The sequence below is a fragment of the Carcharodon carcharias genome, chromosome 15, assembly GCF_017639515.1.
Source record: "Carcharodon carcharias isolate sCarCar2 chromosome 15, sCarCar2.pri, whole genome shotgun sequence".
NCBI classification, from domain to species: Eukaryota; Metazoa; Chordata; class Chondrichthyes; order Lamniformes; family Lamnidae; genus Carcharodon; species Carcharodon carcharias.
Window position 1 is genome coordinate 65,322,100 of NC_054481.1, and position 23,022 is coordinate 65,345,121.

The 23,022-nt window shown below is 39.3% G+C and overlaps 1 protein-coding gene across 3 annotated transcripts in view; it reads right to left on the bottom strand.

Annotated features, from left to right (window-relative positions):
• The window catches only part of gid4 (GID complex subunit 4 homolog), a 55,734-nt gene that overhangs the window by 30,725 nt on the left and 1,987 nt on the right, over positions 1 to 23,022 (bottom strand). For 2 of the 3 annotated variants that reach the window (XR_005945395.1, XM_041207253.1), the window contains exon 2: positions 11,841 to 11,900. Coding sequence is in view for 2 of the 3 variants with exons in the window: in XM_041207253.1 (XP_041063187.1) it covers positions 11,841 to 11,900 (60 nt within the window). In the remaining variant the exon portion in view is untranslated. Of the gene's footprint in view, positions 1 to 36; positions 160 to 11,840; positions 11,901 to 23,022 lie in introns of those variants that run through there. The other variant, XM_041207254.1, reaches the window with a different exon arrangement.

The following is a 23,022-nucleotide window of genomic DNA, read 5'->3' on the forward strand; positions in this document are numbered from 1 at the left end:
GCAGAGTCTGATCAGTTTAGAAGCTGGGTGACTCACCTCCTGACTTCCCAAAGCCTTTCCACCATCTACAAAGCACAATTCAGAAGTGTGATGGAATACTCTCCACTTGCAGATGAGTGCCACTCCAACAATATTCAACACCATTTTTTTTAAATGCGTCGTGGTAGAGAGAGTGAATGCTGAAGGTGGTGGATAGGGTGCCTTTCAAGCGGGCTGCTTTGTCCTGGATGGTGTTGAGCTTCTTGAGGACCATCTAGGACAAAGCAGTCATTTAATTGGTATCTCCTCCACCACAACCTTAAACATTCACTCCCTCCACCACTGATTCACTGTGACTACTGCAGTGTGTACCATCTACATGATGCACTGCAGCAATGTGCCAAGGGTTTAACAGCACCTCCCAAATCTACAACTTCTACCACTCAGAAGGACAAGGGAAGCAGGTGAATGGGAATGCCACTGACACCTGAAAGTTTCCTCTAAGTCTCACCAACATCTTGACTTTGGAAATAAATCACCGTTCCTTCAGCGTTCTGCGTCAAAACCCTCGAACTCCCCTCCCAACTGCACCGAGTGAGTACTTACACCACACTGTCTGCAACAGGTTAAGAAGGCAGTTCACCATCACTTTCTCAAGGGGAAAAATGCTGGCCTTGCCAGTGATGCCCACATCCCATGAATGAATTAAAAACTAACCTACACAATATAACATCAGCAGTTTGTTCATATCTGCACATAAATTGATTAAATTTGACTTCTACTTTAGGTAGATACACTTATATATAGCAATGTTAAAGACTTGGCTCGCAAATAAGCCACACAGTTCAGTATATCCTTGGGTGGACTCTCAGTCTATAGTCAACTGATCTCAACCTCCCTACAAGTCGTCTGCTGCAGTTAGACTCAGTAGCCTGTAACAGTGAAGAGAAAAACAGCCGCAATTTCTATATCTAACTGCTATCAATTAATCCCTGCTGGAAAGTGCTCATAATTGAACATCAAGTAATGACAACATTGGACTCTGCTGCGAATATGCCCCCAAAACCAAGCCACAGTTGAAGTGCCTGTTAACATTCACAGTCCAGACTCTCTCACAAATTACCAAAAAGAGTTGAGATACCAGAGAATTGTTGATGCCTGTGGAATCGCACCCCTACAAGAGGTCAACAGGAAAGGGAAGAACAAATGAAGTTTTCAGGTGCGAATGCATTATTTCTCACATTGCAACATAAAACTCATAAGATCTATCCAAGAAACATTTCAGCAACCACTCTCTTAATATCCAGCCACATTCTCTATCAGCTCCTTTTCAGTACTGGTTTGATCTTGCGCACAGGTTTCCTTTTGGTCTATCATTAAATTACATATACTGCGGAGACACTGGCCATCTTCCATCTTCCTTCGATACTGGGAAGGTGTCAGGACTGGAGAATTGCAAACATTACACCCTTGTTCAAAGAAGGCTGTAAGGATAAACCCAGCAACCACAGGCCTGTTAATTTAATCTTGGTGGTGAGAAAGCTTTCAGAGAACAATAATCCCGGACAAAATTAACAGTGAATTAATTATGGAAAGCCAGCACTGATTTGTCACGGCCAAATTGTGATTAACTAATTTGGTTGAGCTTTTTTTGATGAAGGCAATGTGGTGTACGTGAACTTCCAAAAGGCATTTAATAAAGTGCTGCATAACAGACTTGTCAGCAAAGTTGAAGCCCATGAAATAATAAAAGGGACAATGGCAGCATGGATGCAAAGTTGGCTAAGTGACAGGGAACAGAATAGTGGCGAGTGGCTGTTTTCAGACTGGAGGAAGGTAGAAAGTGATGTTCCCACAGTGTCAGGACCATTGCTTTTCTTAATCTATATTAGAGCCTTAGATTTGTGAGTGCAGGGCACACTTTCAAAATTTGCAATGACACAAAACTTGGAAGTATGATAAACTGTGAGAAGGATAGTGATAGACTTCAAGAAAACGGACAAGCTGGTGTAACGGTTGAGGGGGGGTGCGCATGGTATATGAAATTTAATGTGGAGAAGTGTGAAGTGATTCATTTTAATAGAAAGAATGAGGAGTGGCAATATAAAATAAAGGTTACAATTCTAGAGGGGGTGCAGGAGCTGAGGGACCTAGGGGGTATATGTACACAAATGGTTGAAGGTGTGAGGACAAGTTAGAAAGTGGTTAATAAAGCAAATGGGATTCTGGGCTTTCTAAATAGAGGCATAGGGAAACAAAAGCAAGGAAGTTATGGTGAATCTTCATAAAACACTGAATCAGCCTTAACTGGAGTATTGTGTGCACTTCTAGGCACCACACTTTTAGGAAGGATGTGAAACCTTTAGGGAGCATGGAGAATTTATGAGAATGATATCTGGCATGAGAAACTGCAGTTACGAGCATAGGTTGGTGGAGCTAGACCTGTTCTTTTTTCGAGAAGGTTGAGGGGAGATTTGCTAGAGATGTTCAAAATCATGAGGGGTTTGGACCATGTAGATAGGGAGAAACTGTTCCTACTGGCAGAAGGACCAAGAACCAGAGGGCAATGATTTAAGGTGACTGGCAAAAGAACTAAGGATGACATGAGGAGAAACTTCATTTTTAAATGAAGCTTAGGTCTCAAATGCACTGCCTGAGAATGTTATGGAGGCAGATTCAATCACTGCTTTCTAACAGGATTTGGATAATTATCTAAAGAAAAAATTGAAGGGCTACAGGGAAAACCAACAGGAAATTGGGACTAGCTGAGTGGCTGTTACAGAAAGCCGAACGCCCTCCTTGTGTGCTGTAACCATTCTGTGATTAAGCACGCTTAACATAGAAATAAACTCTAAAGGCACCTTACAAGTACACTATTATTGGTAGTTAGAACAAATGCACAGTGTATTTGCCAATGTGAGGATGAACATTTAACGAAACCAGCCTCAATCCACAACAGTCACCAATTCTATAATTGGCAGCATTTTTAATCAGCATTGACATAATGGCCTCAACATTGACTCCCCGTACAAACGGCAGGAGAGGGTTGGTGGACAGCATTAAAATTTTACAACATAGAACTTATCCTAACTAATTTTGTGAAATCCAATTCCCTTTCTTACGGTGGAGGATGCAACTAGATCTAGTTCTGTTGAAGGGTCACGAGGACTCGAAACGTCAACTCTTTTCTTCTCCGCCGATGCTGCCAGACCTGCTGAGTTTTTCCAGGTAATTCTGTTTTTGTTTTGGATTTCCAGCATCCGCAGTTTTTTGTTTTTATCCCACAGTGAAATGTTGGAGCCCGATTTAAATTTAACAGTTGCCAGCTGGGTATCCCAGGGCTTAGTGAACTCTGCAGTGAAATGGAGGTGGGAACTGCTGGCTCCAGGAGTGCTCTCTCTCAGCCATTCAAAGAGCCTTTTGCCTCACCTCTGCCGATTGCAGCCTCTCCCGATTCTTAATCCCAGCACAAGCCCCAATCACTTGCTCCCTCCTGATTGCTGTTCTCCAAGTTCCCCTACTCATTAATCCCTTATCTTTTGTACCTTCCCTTTCTACCCTACCCACCTGGCCCCAATCTCTCCCTCCCTCCCAATTGCCACTTGTTACCATAACAATCACCAAACTCTCACTCTCATCCAAGTTCTGTGCAAACTCTCTCAAAATTTGAGGAAAGGGATGTAGAGGCATTCTTTATCTCGTTTCAGAAGGTGGCTGAGCAATGGACATGACTTTTACAGAGTAGGTTGGTAGGTAGAGCTCATGAGGCTCATGCTTTACTTCCAGAAGAGGTATTGGTGGAGTATGAATGCAGTAAAAAAAAGCTATTCTTAATGCATAATGCTTAGTCTCTGAGGCATACAGGCAGAAATTTTGGAATATACCGAAACAGCCTGGGCAGACCTGTATTGAGTTTGAAAGGATAAAGCAAAGTAATTTTGACTGTTGGCTAAGGGCATTAAAGATAGAAACGACATATGAAGCTCTTAGGGCAATAATTCTCTTGGAATAATTTAAACATTCACTTCCTCCTGTGGTTAGAACCCATGTTGAAGACCAGAAGGTTAAAACAGCTAGACAAGCAGCAGAGATGGCTAATGATTATGAACTGGTCCATAAATTTAAACCCATTTCCTGTCATCCCCACAAATCCGAGAAGGATAGAAGATGGGGAGGTGAAAGGAAGACAAGTAGCCAGGGGAGAGAAGCGACTGTTGGGGATTCTCAGGAAATTTCTCCTCAGACCAGAAGGGAAGGTACTGAGGGTGGAAGTGAGATTCAAAAGCCTAAGTGCTTTCATCGTAACAAGGTGGGACATCTAGGGCAGGTTAGTAAAGATTAAATGATAGACCTATTGCAGTAGTTGGAACTCCTAGGGAATCCTCAGGAAAGGTAGCATCAGAAAAGGAAATGGCTGTTAAAACTGTAGCAGTGGTACAGGTGAAACATGTTCCTTCAGAACATATAGGAAAGGGGAATATGGTCCAGGATAGTCGAGAATTCTTCTTTGATTAGTGGTGAAGCAAATCAGGCTAACAGAGGTTCTGGATGTTTTTTGTGTCAAAGGGAGAAGTGATCCCTTACTCCTCCAACAAAATAAGTAAACAGATTAAAATTTTGAGAGATACAGGGGCAGATTAATCAATAATGGTGGCTGATGATTCAATTTGTGTTTCAGGTTTTATGAAAGAAAAAGTTTTGATTAAGAGGTATTAATGGAATTTATGAACCTGTTAACTTACAAAGTCTCTTTGTAAATGGAACTGTTACGGTGGCAGTTATTCCTAAAATCACCTATTGAAAGGGTGGATTTTATTCTGGGTAATGATTTGGCTAGTGGAGACAGTAATGTGGAATGCAGCAGACAGTTGATCATGCTGATCTTGACCAACTTCAGAAAACTACTGTGGCTAAAAATGAAATGCTTATTACAAGAAATTGAAGGAAAATCTGATTAACGTAGAAAAACAACTTTCATGTATGAAAGAAGAGCATTGATGAGAACAATTTGGAACCAATTCCAGAAAGTAGAATACTTGACTGAGGACCTGAAATGTCTAAATGATAAGTTTGTGGAAGAAAATTTCAAAGGTCAACCTTCAGTTAAAACTTGATGAACTTCGAGCATCAGTAGTTGCTATGAAATATCATGGAAAATACCTTGATCAGGAAAAGGAATTATTGGTAAATCAGAATAACTGGTTGCATGCAGAATTAAAAACCAAAACTAACGAACTGTTAGAACTTCATTGGGAAAATATAATGAGATTCGCGAACTTCAATGCAAACTGGAGAAAATGAAGAAGGAAGGTGAGTGGTATGGAGTGTCACAGTTCCAAAGTTGTTCCTGTGAATAAAAACTCTTTATTGAATTGGGGTCCAGTTGAGCAAAGAACTGATCCAGGTAAAATTACTGATGTATCAACCTCAGTAATGGACAATATGAAAAAAATGAAAAGTGCCTGCAGAATTGGAAATCAAGAATTGCGAACAAAAAGGACTGAAAGCGCAAAATGGCCTGGAAAAGTCAATGATCAAAGGGACAGATTTACAAGTGATTGCCGGTGCTAATATACTGTCATGAAGAGATATTAATGTCTGTAGTGTTATTGGAAATTATTTTTAAATTGAAATTGTAGTGGAGAGTGTGTGTGTGTGTGTGTGCGCGCGCGCGCTCGCGTGGGCGTGCGTGTATGGCTTAATTGGATTAAGGCCAGCTAGTCTGAGTGCTTTGATGTATAGTAGTTTTGAGATGTTAATTTGATAAACAATAAGGAGGATAGAAGAAAAGTTATAAATTTGTAATTTGTTGCATAAGCATTCAAGAGTAGAAGTAAAATCTTGCACCTAGCTGTGAGACGCTGAGCCATGTGTTTATATTACTAATAAAATTAGTGGGATGAAAATGTTATTGTTAGAAGACATAACATTAAAAGCCTAGGATATCATGGAAAATTTACATTCAAAGGAAAAGCTAGGTACAAACAGAAAAGAGTTTATGTGTAAGTCAGGGGCATTTAAGATCTAACCAGCCTGTAAGCCTACAACTGCATCTGCAAAGGAACCAAATTGCAAGGAACCTTATTTTGAATTCGTAAGGTCAAATGTGCTTTGCCAGGTGTCTGTTCAAAGTCTATGGGTTATTGTTGCCTTTGTGAAGACTTACCTGCGAGTGATTAATTTGGGTATTTGATTAAAAGTTAATATGGTAGCAATTTGTAGACATGTGTACGTGTTTAATTTCTTATTAAATTAATACATTTTTAACTTAGTTTTATATGAAAGAACCTTGAGGCTCAGTGGTCATATTCCAGAATTCAGCGCTGAATCTCAAACATACCAATTGAAAATATAGGCTGAGGTTTAAAAAACTCAGCCTTTACCAACTGCTGTGAAATGACAATACAAAATACAGTTGTTGGAATCCAGGCAAGTGGACAGGTTGCAAAAGCCCATTCAAAACCTGGAATGGAGTGGAATGATATAGTTTGTGGATTATGCAAAAGAATTAAAGGGCTGGAACGAACTATGAAACTCCACAGGGAAAATATAATTGACACTGCTCAAAAAGAAGTGGAAAAGGCCTGTTCAAAATGGGATCTGGAGAAACAACGATATCATAAAAGTTTAAAGATCAAACCAAGGATGAATATGAAATGCTTGTGTATGAACATAAGAAGCATCTCAATAACATCCTTGAAATGACAAAAAGAGATTTTGATCAGAGAGGAAATTAGATGTTAATGCACAAAGATGCCATTTTGACTTTGCTAAATCAAATTGAGAATTTACCAAACTTGAGTTAGGAAAACGAGCTCGAGGACAGAATTACGCATATAGCGAACGAAAAGGACAATTCGGCTGTAGACTTAAATGCAGCATTCCCTGCGGGGTTAAAGACTGGGAATAAGAGGAAAAAGAAACAAAGGTTGAGTTATGATAATACTATGGTGTGCAAATTCTGCTAATCTTGTCATGTTGATTGACTGTGTGGCTTAAAAAATTGTAATGTCTAATGGCAAAATGAAATGGAAAATTTATTTGTATGGTATGTAATAAGCTATTGTTAGAGCCTTATGACATTAAGTTTGTGTGAGGTGGATGCAAGGCCATTGTTGTGAAGCTTTCCTTCTCCAAAGGGAAAGGTGTTAGGGCATAGAGATAGTTCAATTAAGTTGTATTGATATTTGTGGGTGTTAAGAATGATTTTAGCTTTAAAGTTTAAGTTTGATTTGTATTTCTGTATCTGTGTGTTAAGGAAGGTCAAATGCAGTTTTAGTTTCACTTTAAAAAGGTACTTGCATTTTTAATGAGGAGGTTTAAGACTCCTAAAGAGAAGGTAAAAAAACAAGGGTAAAAGAATTGGACTGTTGCCTAGCAATAGGGGGGCAGAGAGGCAGGTCCCTCCCACAGACAAGAGAAGAGAAACAACAGTTTTGATTTGGAAGCTGGGGAGTTCAGTTGTTTTTTTGAAAGTTGCTGCCAGGAGAGACTGGAGAAGGGGACAGATAGTCAATCTCAAGCTAAAGAAATTCCAAAAATCCAGGAGAGTGGAAAGTCCAAAGACAACCTTCCAGTCAAAGGAAGGTCAGGAACCTAGAAAAGCCTGTTGTGAAGAGTGAAGGGTAGAGAGACATATTAAGAGAGAAATGTTTATAAAAGATAAAAACAAAAAACTGCGGATGCTGGAAATCCAAAACAAAATTACCTGGAAAAACTCAGCAGTTCTGGCAGCATCGGCGGAGAAGAAAAGAGTTGACGTTTCGAGTCCTCATGACCCTTCAACAGAACTGAAGGGTCATGAGGACTCGAAACGTCAACTCTTTTCTTCTCCGCCTATGCTGCCGGACCTGCTGAGTTTTTCCAGGTAATTCTGTTTTTGTTTATAGAGATCATTTAGTTTTATATAAAAAAAAATCGAGGCTCAGTGGTCTTATTCCTGAATTCAGTGTGTCAGAAGGCATTGTGGGGTCTAACAGGAGTATGTGAAGTAGCCTTAACGAAGCCTCCAGCATTTGTGCATAAGCCTGCTGTCTACAGAAACAAAACTGGAGAAAGCCATTTTGAAGTCCACTGTCCAGGGTATTGCGTTAATTTACTGGATCTGTTTAAAATCTATTTTTGGACCGTTGCCTTAAAGGGGGTATAACTGGGAGTCAAGTTAATTAGGAATTTTAGGAGTTATTATAGTAGTAATTTGTAGTCCTATGCATGCACTCGAAATCTTGTCTTTTGTTAATAAATATCTTAATTTAGTTTATAGAAGATCTCCAGATATCTTGGTGGACTTATAAACTTTTGAATTTAGTGCACGCATCTTGAAATAAATACAAATTGCAAAACTATTGTGATAGCGCGATCTGGTCTCCCTTGTGGATTTGATCCGCCTGGCACATATCATCTGCCGCATCATAACGCTTCTTTAAAAAAAATCCCCCACCACACACAGGCACAAACAGAGAGTCTGTCTGCAGAGATGAGCTTTAGAGGTTCGGTATTATAAAATAAAGGATAAAGTTCGCAGGGTCTCAATGCTGTCGATCTGCAGTTCCCTCGTGTTAAGATGGGCTGCTGGTCCCGGTGGGTGTCTGGAAGTTCTCACCCACTAACGGAACTTTGGCATATATATATATATATATATATATACACGGCTGGATCAATTCTTCCTGTCTCAGCTTTGCAGTTCCAAAGTGCTGACAAGTTGCACCCAGATGAGGATTCTCTGGCTACAGGTTGATAGCCACACACAATTTCAGGCCAGGCAGAGAGAGAGAGAGAGAGAGAGAGAGAGAGCGCGCACCAGTTAGGGTAGCCTTCCTTTCTCAGTTAATTCCCCAACAAGGCTGACTTCAAAACCAGCAGGTTCAAACTAATGTTTTTTTTTCCCTCTCTGCCATGTGATTTCCAGTAAGTTACCAGCCTTCGCCTTTCTTCAGTTTTTTTCCCGTCAGTTGATGTGATTGCAATTCAAAATAAACAAACAGATCTTCTTCAAGTACCATGCAGGTCAGGTGATTTCTAGGAAGAGGCCTGATTATTGACAGTTCCAAGATGAACTTATGACCTTTCAAAAAAAATCCAGGTCGGCATCCAAAATTCCAGACAATGCTATGTCCTTCCATATTTTAGAAGAATCATATCTTTCAAGACTGAATTTAACACCTGAAACGCAACCCAACCCAACCACCCCCCCAACTCATGAAAATATAGGCACCCATGTTTTAGGATTTTCCTGTTTTTGACAGAAATCCATTTCTAGCATAATTTTAATACCACAATAGAATTTGTTGAGACCTATGGTTCCAATAACAGTATTAATATGGATTACTATTCTAACTTGTGTGTGTTTATATATCATACTGTTACCAAAATTAGTGTTCTCCTACACAGTCAACTTTGACCCTTCAACTTGCTTTCTCTAATAAAACATACTTCAGTCTGGATCAAAGTACCACTTCCATGGTTTTATATTTAGTTTGTTCAGAACCATTCATAACCTTGTCCATTCAACTACAAGAGCCGAGGAGAACGATCATTGTTCAACATCTGGAACCCGAGGTACAAGATACAATTTCCTGGTAAGTTCTACAAGTCAGAGCTGACATTAATGTTTTTCTTCCAATGTCTTAAATTTTATATCAAAATGAAAGAATGCTTATGAAAATGTACATGTGTGGCTTTGAATATTTGTTCATGTACTTTAAAAATTAGTGCTTTCAAATTTTACTTGTTTAATACGAAGTGTTTTACAATAATACAAGTGTATTCTGCTCCAAATGCCTGCTCATATTTCCATGAGCCTGGCTTATTATAAGCCTGTAATTTCTTAATAGACAAGTTCAGCAGATAAAGTCAGTGGAGTGCTACACCACTTTAGCTGTCACCCTTGCAAAAAACATTAAACCAAAGTGCCAGCTGCCTGCTTTGATGGCTGAGGTAGATGCTAAAGATTCTGTGTCACTACTCAAAGAAGAGCAAGACAATCCCCTAGTTTCCTTGCTAGCACCACCAAAACAGATTAACTGGTCTTTCACCTCACTGCTCTTTATATAACCTGGCAGTGTTAAAAATGCTACTGCATTTCCCTACATAAGAGTCACTGCACTTCAAAGTAATTCATTGTACATGAAGTGGTTGGGGATGTTTGGGACATGTACTGAAGTGCTATATGCACTTTTTGGCCTCTCTCCAAGTTAGTGACCCAACAAAACATTGTTATTGTCCGTTCTTCAATCTTAACAGATAGCTGTAGCACTCATTAGAGGAGGCAGCCTGGAATGAAATAGATAAGCAAGTGCAGTGCTAAATTCAAGACATCTAATATTTCATTTATCAACAAATTAAGTTTATTAATAAATTAAAGCAAGGATATCTGAATTTGGTTAACTCATTTAATGACACCTTCATGTATTTGACTATTTTCTAAATTAGACTGAAGCATAAACTACAGTACGCTGATTAAATGATAATAAAGAACATAAGAATTAGAGAAGTAGATCATATGCCCCTCAAGCCTGCTCCTCCATTCAATATGATCATGGCCGATCTTCTGGCTCAACTCCACTTTCCTGCCCCGATCCCATTTTCTGTTCCAGTCTCATTTCCCTTGATTCCCCAAGAGACCAAGAATCAGTCCATCTCAGCCTTAAATATATTCAACAAAGGAACATCCAAGTCCTCCGTGGAAGATAATTCTAAATGTTTCACAAGGTTAAAATTTCAAATTTGAAGCCTCTCTTTTTCCAAAACAAAGTAATAGAATTGGAATTTCTGAAATTTTGAAGGGCTTAACCAAACTCATTCAGCCAATTTATTCCCAATGTGAATAGCCCCAGAATTAGAGGAGATGCATTTAAAAATCAGTAAATTAGGGTAGAGAAAAATCAGGTTGGCTCTTTATAGAAAACAAAAAGGCATTAAATTTGTATAGCACTTTACTATAGAAGACCACAGAAGTAAGATGTAAAAATACTGGTGTAAAAGGCGACTAGATGCCTTTCTGTTGAGAGGAGGAGTTCTGGGAAAAGTCGATATAATTGCATATTATAGTCTTTCCCATTATTTTAAGTTTTTTAGTTCTAGGTATTGTACACTAAGACTACCAAGCTCTGCAAGGGCAGTGCCAACTACACTGCCCAGGAGTTCTTTTGCTCATGTCTTCAATCATCTTATGAGAACTTAACAACAATGCTGAATCAGTTTTATTAGTCCAAGTTTTTCAAAGGTCCAGTGGCTGAACATACCACTATGCCCAATGCTGATCCATACAAATCAGAAGGAACAGTTTGATTTCTGATCTGTGCCAAATTGGCAAAGCTATTTGTTGGGGCACTACAATTCCCTCCATCTCTCTTGGCTAAGTTGGAGAAAAAAAATTGAAGTACCAATCCTGATTACTATCCATAAATTTCTGCTGGAAACAACACATATGGTCTTTGGGCAAGAACAGGATGGGCTTCACAATGGGCTTTCCATTATTAAACTGTTTACTAATTACTCACTATCTAGACCAATACATGAAGAATTGCAACTGAGAGAAACTGGCACTCTGGAACTGTAAACCAGCAATTCAGCCCCATTAAGAGGGAGAGAAAAACTGGGACAAAAACTTCCAGTGATTCAAGGTACATAGAATTCTACAGGGAGCTTTGTTCTGCAAAACAGGTAGAACACACTGGAAAACGCTTATCTTTCCCAACCAACATACTACATAATGTAAGTCACAAGTAAATATGCCGAAATTTAACTGAAAGTGAAGCTAATTGCACATTAAAATAATTTTGTTCATTGATTTAAAAATATATATATATTTTTGGCAGATTAATGTATTTAACTCAGAATCTCTGCTCTGAATGACTTACCTCAGTGAGCCCCTTGATCTTTAGGTATCCACAGAGAAAGGAGTTTTCCATGTCAACGTGCTACAGAAATAAATAAGCGGTTATTCAGAATTTGCTTTGTTTTGGTAAGTGCAAACAATCAGAGCCATTGAAAGTTATTTCGATGGTATGGGGATGAGGGGAATTTTTTATGCAGAGTTATTAAGAGCTTGAACATTTTGCCATGGGACATGGTTACAGAGACCATTGCATCCTTCAAGAGAAAATATGATAGGATAAATATATGAAATTGAGAAAAATGCAGAGCTATGGGGAACGTGCATTGGATTTAGTCTTGGATTAATCTAGCAAAGAGTCTGCACAGACTTCTGATGGACAGAATAACCTCCTACATGTTAGTGATCCTCAATGATGATCAAGGAAAGAAGTATTGCAATATTTTCTCCCCTCTCTTGCAGATGCTGAACTATACCAAGGAGAATTCCACATTTATCACCTTTGATTATTTGCACCATGAGCACACAGAAATAAATAAAGTTACAAGACGAAAACAGGCCATTTGGCTCAACCAGTCCATGTCAGTGTTCGTGTTCCTTGTAAGCAGATAGTTATGATTAAATTTACACACCCTGGTCCCACTATATTTGCATCCCTTTTTCCTTATCCCATCTATTCAATTTAATCTTGAATACCGACAGTTTCTGCCTCAAACACTAGCCCTGGAAGTAAATTTCAAAGTCTCCCAACAACTGCTTGTGTAGAAGTTTCTCCTGCCATCTCATCTACATTTCTTACATTTAATCATGTAATGTCTAATCTGTCCCATCCCTTCACTATTTTAAATACTATGATACTGTCCAGTAATGTGTGTTCAACTCAAAACGACTCAATTTTGATATTTTGTATATTTTTATTGCTTCATACCAGGCATTATGACAAATTTGCATTGCAACCTCTCTGAAGCCTCATTATCCTTGGTTTTGGTTAGAAGATATCCACAGGGGAAACCTCCAGAGTATTTAAGTCTTCTGGTCGAAGCTTAAAAGTTTATTTTGCAACTATTGAGTTTGAAACCATCCCTTACCTTTGTTATAAAGTTAAATACACAACCTCCACATTTTAAATGGACAAAGCTGCCAATTTTACTTTTAGGTGTTTCTTCCCATCTTAAGTAAATGCAGTATAAACATATATGCCATCCTGCTGGTTCGGTAATTTGATTTCATTTCAAAAGCGTACTGAGAGTCACAGTCTATAATGTCATTGGCAGTAACAGAATATAGCACCACCTATACAACAACATAAACTGGAATGAATTGCAAGGTAGTAACACAGATTACTAGCCTACAAGAATCAGTGTGCCAGACCCCAAACTCACCACCATGATCAGAGAAGCTGCTTTGTCAGAATATCATGAATATATACCTTTGCCGTAACTAATTTTTCTCAAGCCCAATTTTTCCTCAAACCAGCACACAGCATTAGTGACACAGTGAGTTAAATTATACAATCATCTCTATTGGGGTACAAGTGTTGTTACATGCAATATGTCACTGAACATTGATGGGTGGAAAACGTGAGAAGTTCCAAAAGCAGTTGGCTAGCAGTAAAATATAAAGCTGAGCAATTTGTATGATATTCGAAACTGGAAAAATGCAAAGCAAAGAGTAGAATGGTTTACAAAAATTAGCAGGATCTATTTGTTCATTTATTTAATCCTGTGCATTTCAAAACTTTACATGAAGCGGTTAAGTTCATTAGCATTTTAGACATGTAGAATCCATCAAAACATACTTGTAGATAATATATGTTGGTATAGCTGTCCATCCTAAGATCTCACTAGAATTAAATGGGTATATTTATTAACAATGGCTTTGAAATTGTTTTTTTTTGAAGAAAAAAAATTGATCTGATGCTTACCAATGGACACAATTGTGTATGGTATAAAGTCGTTATGGCACAAAATCAACAACCAGAGATTACAAAGTCAAATCCTCCACTTTAACTCCTGAAACTGAATTTATGGGTATGGAAGCAAACCAGGTTGTTGCAAAAATCCATCCAATGTCCAACAGGCAAGTGAACCTGCCATTCTTACATGGTCTGACCAACATGCAGGCAATGTGGTTGACTCTTAACACCATTAGAAGTGGTCACCCAAATCACTCAGTTGTACAAATAATTGCTTCAAATAGAAGGTATATTTATTCAGGGTAATTAGGGCTGGAAAATAAATGTAGCCCTGCATCCCCCACACCCAGAGAATAAAACGATGTCTGTGGTACAGTGTAACAAGAGCCAAAAGAGGACTCAGGATCTGAAGGTACATAACAGCAGCACTGGTGGTGCTATGGATTTACAAGCTCTTTTAAGTAATTTCAATAAACTATGTACTGTAGCTAAATAAAAATCTCCAAAAACAGGAGTTTCTGGCAAGGAGTAACAATATAGTCAATGGGTCAAGGTAGTCTGCAAACTACTACAGCAAATCTTCTGTAATTTGTGATGTTGTCAATACTGTTTAATCTGTGCTAGCCAGCCAGGGTTAATCGTTATAATTACACTCAGTTTTTGTTGGTTAAAGTAATTTCCTTGCAGAGGAAATTGGATAAAAGTTGGCTCAAATGGCAGAAGATATAAAAGGAAGAACAACGTCAGTAAATGTCTATGAGGCAACTTCCTTTTAAATTGAGAAAACTTGGAGAAAAGCCAAAGTTTCAAAACCAAAACTGAAAATAGGAGACAAATAAAATAGCGGTTAAGTGACACTAATTTTGGGTTTTAAAAGGTTGTAGTCCGTAGGAAAAAGGAAAAACAAAGTTTTGACATTAGTGTTGTTCTTTTTGGGTTTCAGTCCAATGCAAGAGAAACTTATGTAAAATTAAATTATTTTTAAAAAATGTTAGAATGGACAGTTTTCCACTTTTGGCACCCAAAAGTTAGAGCAACAGTTATATCTATTGCAAGTTGCCTCCTGCTGTCCTAAAGCTCATACGATTGCTCCCCATCATGCATGTAACAACTCCAATTCCCATACAAGCCAGCCTTCAGCTTTGTTGAGCGAGACTGTCAAGTTAAGAAAATATATTATAAAAACAAAAAAACTGCAGATGCTGGAAATCCAAAACAAAAACAGAATTACCTGGAAAAACTCAGCAGGTCTGGCAGCATCGGCGGAGCAAAAAAGAGTTGACGTTTCGAGTTCTGTCGAAGGGTCATGAGGACTCGAAACGTCAACTCTTTTCTTCTCCGCCGATGCTGCCAGACCTGCTGAGTTTTTCCAGGTAATTCTGTTTTTGTTTAAGAAAATATATTTCTATATTGATTTAGAAATGAAAATTGCTGTCACATCCTCCACACATCATGAAGATTTGTTCTTTGCCAAATGTAGTTCACAAGCAGGTCAGAATGGAGACACTGCTCAAATTCCCAACTTTTTACTGTTGTTCCAAAAATGGTTGACATGGGACAACGTGCCAAAATACCAGCATCAACTTGCATAGAAACAAGTGTGTGTACAGGGTGGTGGGCTGAAAAAAAACTTGTCGTCCAAGGCAGGGCTTCATTGCATCACATTGTTGACAATAATTACTGCAGTTAGTTTAAAACTTTCATCCAAGTTGAGTCAACAAAAGCTCAGCCAGAGCAGTATCGCAGGCCCTTCAATTGAGTTCTGCACCTTGGCCGAGGGAAAGAGGGGAAGAAAAAAAATCTCATCCATGGTTTCCATTTCATCTTCCAATGCCCACTTCCAGAAGCACGTGTGTGTAAATATCAAATATGATCAGGTGTGATGCCCTTCATGATTCAACAGCCTATCAACAATCACATATTAAAAATGGCTACTTAATTGCTGTAGTGCAGCTATAGCTGCAAAATCATACTTTATCAGACAGGAATCAGCACCGTCAGGTAAAAATAGGTATATTCCATTCACAGTTGTCCACAACTAATGACGCTAACAGTACATTCCATGTCACCTTTTTTTAAATTCATTCACGGGATATAGGCTTCGCTGGCTAGGCCAGCATTTAATGCCCATCCCTAGTTGCCCTTGAGGAAGTTATGGAAAGCTCCTTTCTTTAACTGCTGCAGTCCATGTGGTGTAGGTACACCCACAGTGCTGTAAGGAAGGGAGTTTCATGATTTTGGCCCAGTGACAGTGAAGGAACAGCAATATATACCACCTAGAAGGATAAGGGTAGCAGATAGATGGGAACACCACCACCGGGAAGTTCCCCTCCAAGTCACTCACCACCCTGACTGAGAAATATATCATCACCTTCTCAAGGGCAACTAGGGATGGGCAATAAATGCTGGCCCAGCCAGCGAAGCCCACATCCCGTGAATGAATTAAAAAAAAGTGACATGGAACATACTGTTAGCATCATTAATTGTGGACAACTGTGAATGGAATTACATGATTAAATAAAACTTGATCACTTGCAATATTAAAAAAATGTTTGCACTATATGATAAAGGGAAACCAAAGGGAGATCAGGACTTCCAGAGTTTTCAGACTGTGAGAAAGAATGAGATAGAGGAGGTGGTTAGGCAATGATTAAGCATTAATTGTGAGGCTGCAGAGAGAAGGATGAGAATATACAATAACTTGGAACAAGATTGAAGTAAAGGTGACAGTGACAATAGTAGGATTGATAAAATAGATAGAAGGAAAACAAGAATTGATCAAGTTTTCATGAAGAGCATTTCTCCTTGGAGAAACACAGTGAAGCAGATTTCAGACAAAGGAGGACACATAGCTTTTTTGAATAACATTCTATTAGTGGTGGTCATGAGGTGTGCCAGTGCAGTCTAATAGTGACTGAACAGATTTTCTTTCCCTGTGGGCCTCATTCAGACTCCACTTGGAACCTCTCTACAATAGCAGAATCCAGATTGTTAACTCATCACAAGGTGAATTTGAGGCAAAAATACATTGCATTCATTGCAGACTGAAGTTCTAAATACAGTCATGTCAAAACTCTGCACAGGATGTCCAACTTGACCACATGCAGCAGGCAAAACAAATCATTTAGTTCTATTTGGATTTATATTTCTTACTTGCTGACTTATCTTACTTGAATTTTGAGAGCCTTGGCAAGAGTTATTTGTAGTGTTGTTGCCTCATTGGTAGGTAAACTCTAAATCACAACACTGAGATCTGTTAATAACAGCAACTTCAGATACTCAAAAAAATACTGAACAAGGATTTAAATTGGAGATCCTAGTTTTCAATTAAGGGTATTTTGCCAAAGTGCAGCAGATGGCTAGTTTTAAATCTCTACTGGCACCAGACCAATAATAAAGTGATTTACATGATGCAGATTATTCACTCATGTACCTTTCTGGCTAACCTTCAAGTACTTTTTTTTTGCTTCAATCATAGCAGCCTGCAGGTGTTTGCTGAAGAACTCTACATTCACAGTTAAGAAATTATACAATGCATTATTCACATTGGAGTATTTTGATGTGTATTCACCCCAATTATATAGAGGGTGCTGCTCTTGGGCCAAACTCCCAAGATCCACTCTAAATAAACTCATCCAAAACTCCCACTTGCATCCTATCACACCACAAGTAATTTCTCTATTATGTTTGTCCTTGCAAACCTTCACTCGTCCACCAATGATAATTGTCTACATCCACAATCTCCACCAGTCCCACATTCCAGGCTAATGAAAGCAAAGATGAAAGTGGCCGCAGTCCCAGAGGACCACAGGCTGCTCTCTCATCAGAGAGAGATGACTGGTGGTGAGTTCAACCTGAGGGTCACCACACCTCATGGGTGAGGTTGAGGAAGCGGGACCTTCATGGATGACCTCAGCTGGTACAGGAATTGAACCTGCGCTGTTGGCGTCACTCTGCACCACAAACCAGCCATCTAGACAACTGAGCTAACTGACCCCCTAGGCTAATATCTGTTCTGCCAACTCCAGTTTATTCTTTGCATTCCCCCTTTCTCTACTCCAACCTTCAGCCATCTGGAGCCCCACCCTGAAAGTCCTCCAGCTTGTTGGCATTCTCCCTTATTCAAATGTTTCTTTAAAACCTCCTTCTTGGCATTTGCTCATCTCCCAATTTTTCTTCTTACTATTCCTCCACATTCCTTTTCATTTGTGTGAAGTACCTTGGGTTGTCTTATTATTTTAGGATGTCCTGCTATTTATAAATGTACATGTTGTTATTTCTGATCGTTGTCACCAGATCTTCGCTGCTAAAAGAAAACCACTCAGTTAGTTTGTAGGGCAGGTCCCACAGTATCAGCCTACCGATGCCCTCAATGGTTGAAGGTGAACTCAATGCCCAAACTGCTTCACCAGGCATTGACCAGGTTAGCCTGGCAACAGTCATGAAAGGCATGAGTGCCTTTTACTGCTTTTGGAGGTGATGCCTCCACCAGTGGTGTCCAAAAACATTTCAGTTGGTCTGTAATGGACATTGTGTAGGCAACAACGCTGCCCCGTTTAACTGACTGAAATGCTGTCAAAGTTGCCTTGTCCTGTTTACAAATCCCTGCATTGTAAAGGAAATGCACCTTGTATTGGAGTTAAAAGGACAGAAAATTTGAAGGACACTGAAATAACTTCAGTCACAAATGCACGTCTAGTATGATTCCAACCATAAAATTCACAAACATTAACCATAAGTGGGTTATACCATGTGAAGTTTAGAAAACCACTTTCAGATTTGACTCCCTAATACATATAGACTATAAGTAAAACACCTTTCCACTGGCCAAGTTAAAAATTAAATTCAAATATCTTTTTGCTGATTTAGGTTTGACTCACTGGGTTCTATTTAGTGAAGTCACGTGAAGCAATCCAAAAATCAGCAAAACAAACACCTTATATGCATGTTTGACTTTAACGAGTTTCCACATTATATTCAGTAGCTTGGCAAGATATACTGGCAACACCTGAGGTTCAATGTACACCTCAAGCAGCAGGATAAGCCTAACTGAAAAATACTCAAATGCACTGGAATCACCAGTAGTAAGGCTGTACTGATAACAACACGAGTCCTGACAAAATGTCATAGTCCTTCAATATAAACCTCCCCGTTCCTCTCTCCACAGATGCTACCTGACTAGCTGCATATTTCCAGCACTTTCTTTTTTTTCCAGATTTTCAATAGTATTTTGCTTTTTGTTTTATTGTTTAATTCACTATCACCTAATCTTCCAGGAATCGCTATTTTGAAGTTCTGCTCTTTGATGTGATTTTTCTTTCGCTCTTCCACCCTGGTCACCTTTGTTGCTATCCATTTCCCATCTTGTGTGCCTTAAAAAATACGTTCACTGCCACTTCTCTGTTCTCAGAGACTGTTTCTTGTTCCGACTTACTCAACAGGGGTTCTAGCTTAAATGCCATATTTTGTTTTATATTTACTCAAGCTCGTCAACACCTTTGTGACATTCAGTGTAACTCTAACAATTCTTACCGTTTCATAAAATCCACCCTCTCCACTAGATGTCAATACATTCATGTTCTCAAACTTCCTCTTCATCAGGACAGACTTACTTTATTTAACTGCTGCCCTGGCCCCAGATCATTTCTATGGGTTCTGACAAAGAGTCACAGACCTCGAACATTAACCCTAACATCCTCTCACCATAGATACTGCCTGACCTGATGTTTCCAGTATTTTGTTTTATGATAAGAGCACAGCTGCTCTGATCAGCACCGGCCATCCTGATGAAAGATCTCAAAATCTGCAACTATATATATTTTTGCCAATGCAAAAAAAAAAGGGAAAAGCAAAGGGACATGGTTGGCAGAACAATAGAAGAGAATCCATGGAAGGGTGGGGAATGTTTATAAATTTTACACATGGATTAAAAGATAGGACAAGATAGATAATGGGAATGTCAAGATGGTTTCCTGCCAAAATTCCTATGGACAGAACCACACGGGTCTTAAAACCATAAAAGGATAAAGCACAGGAGGTCATTCAACCCTTCTGGCCTGTTCTTTGGAAGCGCTATCTAGTTACTCCCCTGCTCTTTCCCCAAAGCCCTGCAATATTTTTCTCCAAGTATTTATCCAAGTTTCCTTGAATGTTACTACTGAATCAGCTGCCATCACCCTTCCAGGCAGCACACTACAACTCACTGCAGAGAAAAAAAATGTTTCCTCAGTAGCCTCTAGTTCTTCTGGCAAATCGGGTGTCCTCAGATTACCTACCCTTTTGCTGGTGGAAACAGTTTTGTCCTATTTACTCTGTCAAAACCGTTCATGATTTAACACATCTATCAAACCTTCTTCTAAGGAGAAAACCAGCTTGTCTACATAACTGTAGGCCCCATCCCTGGTACCATGCCAGTAACTTTCTTCTGTATCCTATCCAAGGCCTTGACATCCTTCCTAAAATGTAGTGCTCAGAATTGAATGCAAGGCTTTCAGCTGAGTCCTAAGCAGGGTTTTTATTAAGGTTCAGCATGACTTCCTTGTTTTTCACTATTAATAATACCAAGGATCCCATACATTTTAAAAACAAAACTAGTCTTCTCCACTTATCCTGCCACCTTCAATGACTTGCATACATACAACCCAGGTCTCTCAATTTTAAAAGGAGGTGCAGGAACTGAATCAGCTAGTACATATTTAGCATTTGGTGTATATCAGCTAGTGCATATTGCCATGCTTATTCCTTTTTCAACAGGGATGTAATATTTGCAACAGGGGTTTGACAGCGAAAGGCTTTTTAACACAGACATGCAAATATTAAAGTGATATTGATACATCCATCCTTACAAACTGGCAACGGTCAGTAGATATTTGAAAGCCATGGCAGGATGCATACTCCGTATGTGGGATAGTGGAGACAGACATATCAGCACTGGGACAGCAATATCAGAAGAAATCTGAGTTGCATCTTTCTGCAGTTGTTAGTTTAAGGATCAGTAAGATAGATTGTGGTAAACAGTAATGTCCGGTCAAGGTTGATGTGCAAGTTTCTGATAGAACCAATGGCAAGCCTTGTAGGAATACAAGTGGAAATCCAGTGGAGTGGGAGAGCTATAAAAGCAACTGATACAAAGAAAGTATCGAGAGATACAAGGAAGTATGGAAAAAACTTGCATGCAATATCAAAGTTAATAGTAAAAGTTTTTATAAATATATTAAGACTGGTAAATAGGTATGTGAGCTCCTTATAGCAAGGCACACTAATTGATAAGGAAATGACAGATTTGTTAAACAAGTCCTGTGCATTCATGCTTACAGTAGGGCAAGATATTTTTAAAAACTCAGCAGAACAAGGGAAACTAGAAATAAGTCAAGGGAAGAACTTATTGGATGCAATACAAATAAAAAAAGCTAATGGAGAAAATAACAACGTATGACAGTCACATCTCTAGGCTCTGATGGTTTCCACTACAGGAAACAAAAGAAATAAGTGCTGAAATTGGAGGTGAATTGGGTCATAATTTTCCAAAGCTCTCCTGATGTGTGAATTGTGCCACTGGATTGAAAAATGGCAAATGTCACTCCATTAACGAAGAAAGGAGAGAAAAAGAAAATCAGGAAACTACATCCAAATCTGCCATCAGGACAGACTGAGCACTTAGACAAGCAAGGGTAGATCAGAGTCAGTCAGTATGGATTTATAACAGGTAAGTCATGTCTGACTAATTTAGTTACAATTTGAGGGGTCAATAACTTGGTGGATAAGGGATTATCTACAAATGTTATCTGTAGGGACTTTCAGGAGGCACTGGATGAAGTTCAGCACAAGGAATTATCAGCAAAAATGAAAGTGTGCAGAATTGAAGGCAGTCTTAAGACATGGATTGGAACACAAAGTTGGGGACTATTCTGATTGCAGGGATGTGACAAGTGGTGTTTCCCAGGTATCTTCATTTGTATTGTATCCAATAAGTTCTTCCCTTGACTTATTTCTAGTTTCCCTTGTTCCACTGATTTAAAAAAATCTTCCTCTACTGTAAACACACTTGGAGAGGCAGGGATTAATCAAGGATAGTCAGCATGATTTTGTTAAAGAGAGGTCATGTCTGACCAATTTGATTGAATTTTTCAAAGAGGTGACTAGGTGTGTAGATGAGGACAATGCATTCGATGTAGTCTACTTGGACTTCAGCAAGGCTTTTGATAAGGTCCCGCATGGGAGACTGATAACGAAGGTAAGAGCCCATGGGATCCAAGGCAATTTGACAAATTGGATCCAGAATTGGCTGAGTTGCAGGAGGAAGAGGGTGATGGTCAAGGGGTGTTTTTGTGACAGGATTTCTGGGTTCAATGGGGTTCCACAGGGATTGGTGTTGGGTCTCTTGCTGTTTGTGGTATATATAAACGATTTAGACTTAAATGTAGAAGGGTTGCTCAGTACATTCACGGATGACACGAAAATTGGTGGGGAGGATTGCCTTAGTTTACAGGAGGATATAGACAGGCTGGTTAGATGGGCTGATCAGTGGCAAATGGAATTTAATCCAGATACGTGTGAGGTAATGCACTTGGGCAGGACAAACAAGACATGGGAATACACGATGAATGGTAGTACCCTGGGAAGTACAGAGGATCAGAGGGATTTTGGTGTGCATGTCCACCGGTCCCTTAAGGTAGTGGGACATGTAGATAAGATGGTTAAGAAGACATATGGGATACTTGCCTTTATTAGCCAAGGTTAAGAGCAGGAAGGTTATGCTGGAACTGTATAAAATGCTGGCATGCAGTTCTGGAATCCGCATTATAGGAAGGATATGATTGCACCAGAGTGCAGAGGAGATTTACCAGGATGTTACTTGGGCTGAAGAGTTTTAGTTATGAGGAGAGTTTGGATAGACTGAGGTTATTTTCCTTGGAGCAGATGAGATTGAGGGGGATCATGATTGAGGTGTATAAAATTATGAGGGGCATAGATAGGGTAGACATGGAGGAACTTTTCCCCTTGGTGGAGGGATCAATAACCAGGGGGCATAGATTTAAGGTAAGGGGCAGGAGGTTTAGAGGGATGTGAGAAGAATTTTTTCACCCAGAGGGTGGTGGGAATCTGGAACTCACTGCCTGAAAGGGTGGTAGAGGCAGAAACCCTCATAACATTTAAGAAGTATTTGGATGTGCACTTGCGATGCTATGGCATACAAGGCTATGTGCCTAGTGCTGAAAAATGGGATTCAAACAGTTAGGTACTTGTTTGACTGGTGCAGACTTGATGGGCCGAAGGGCCTTTTCTGTGCTGT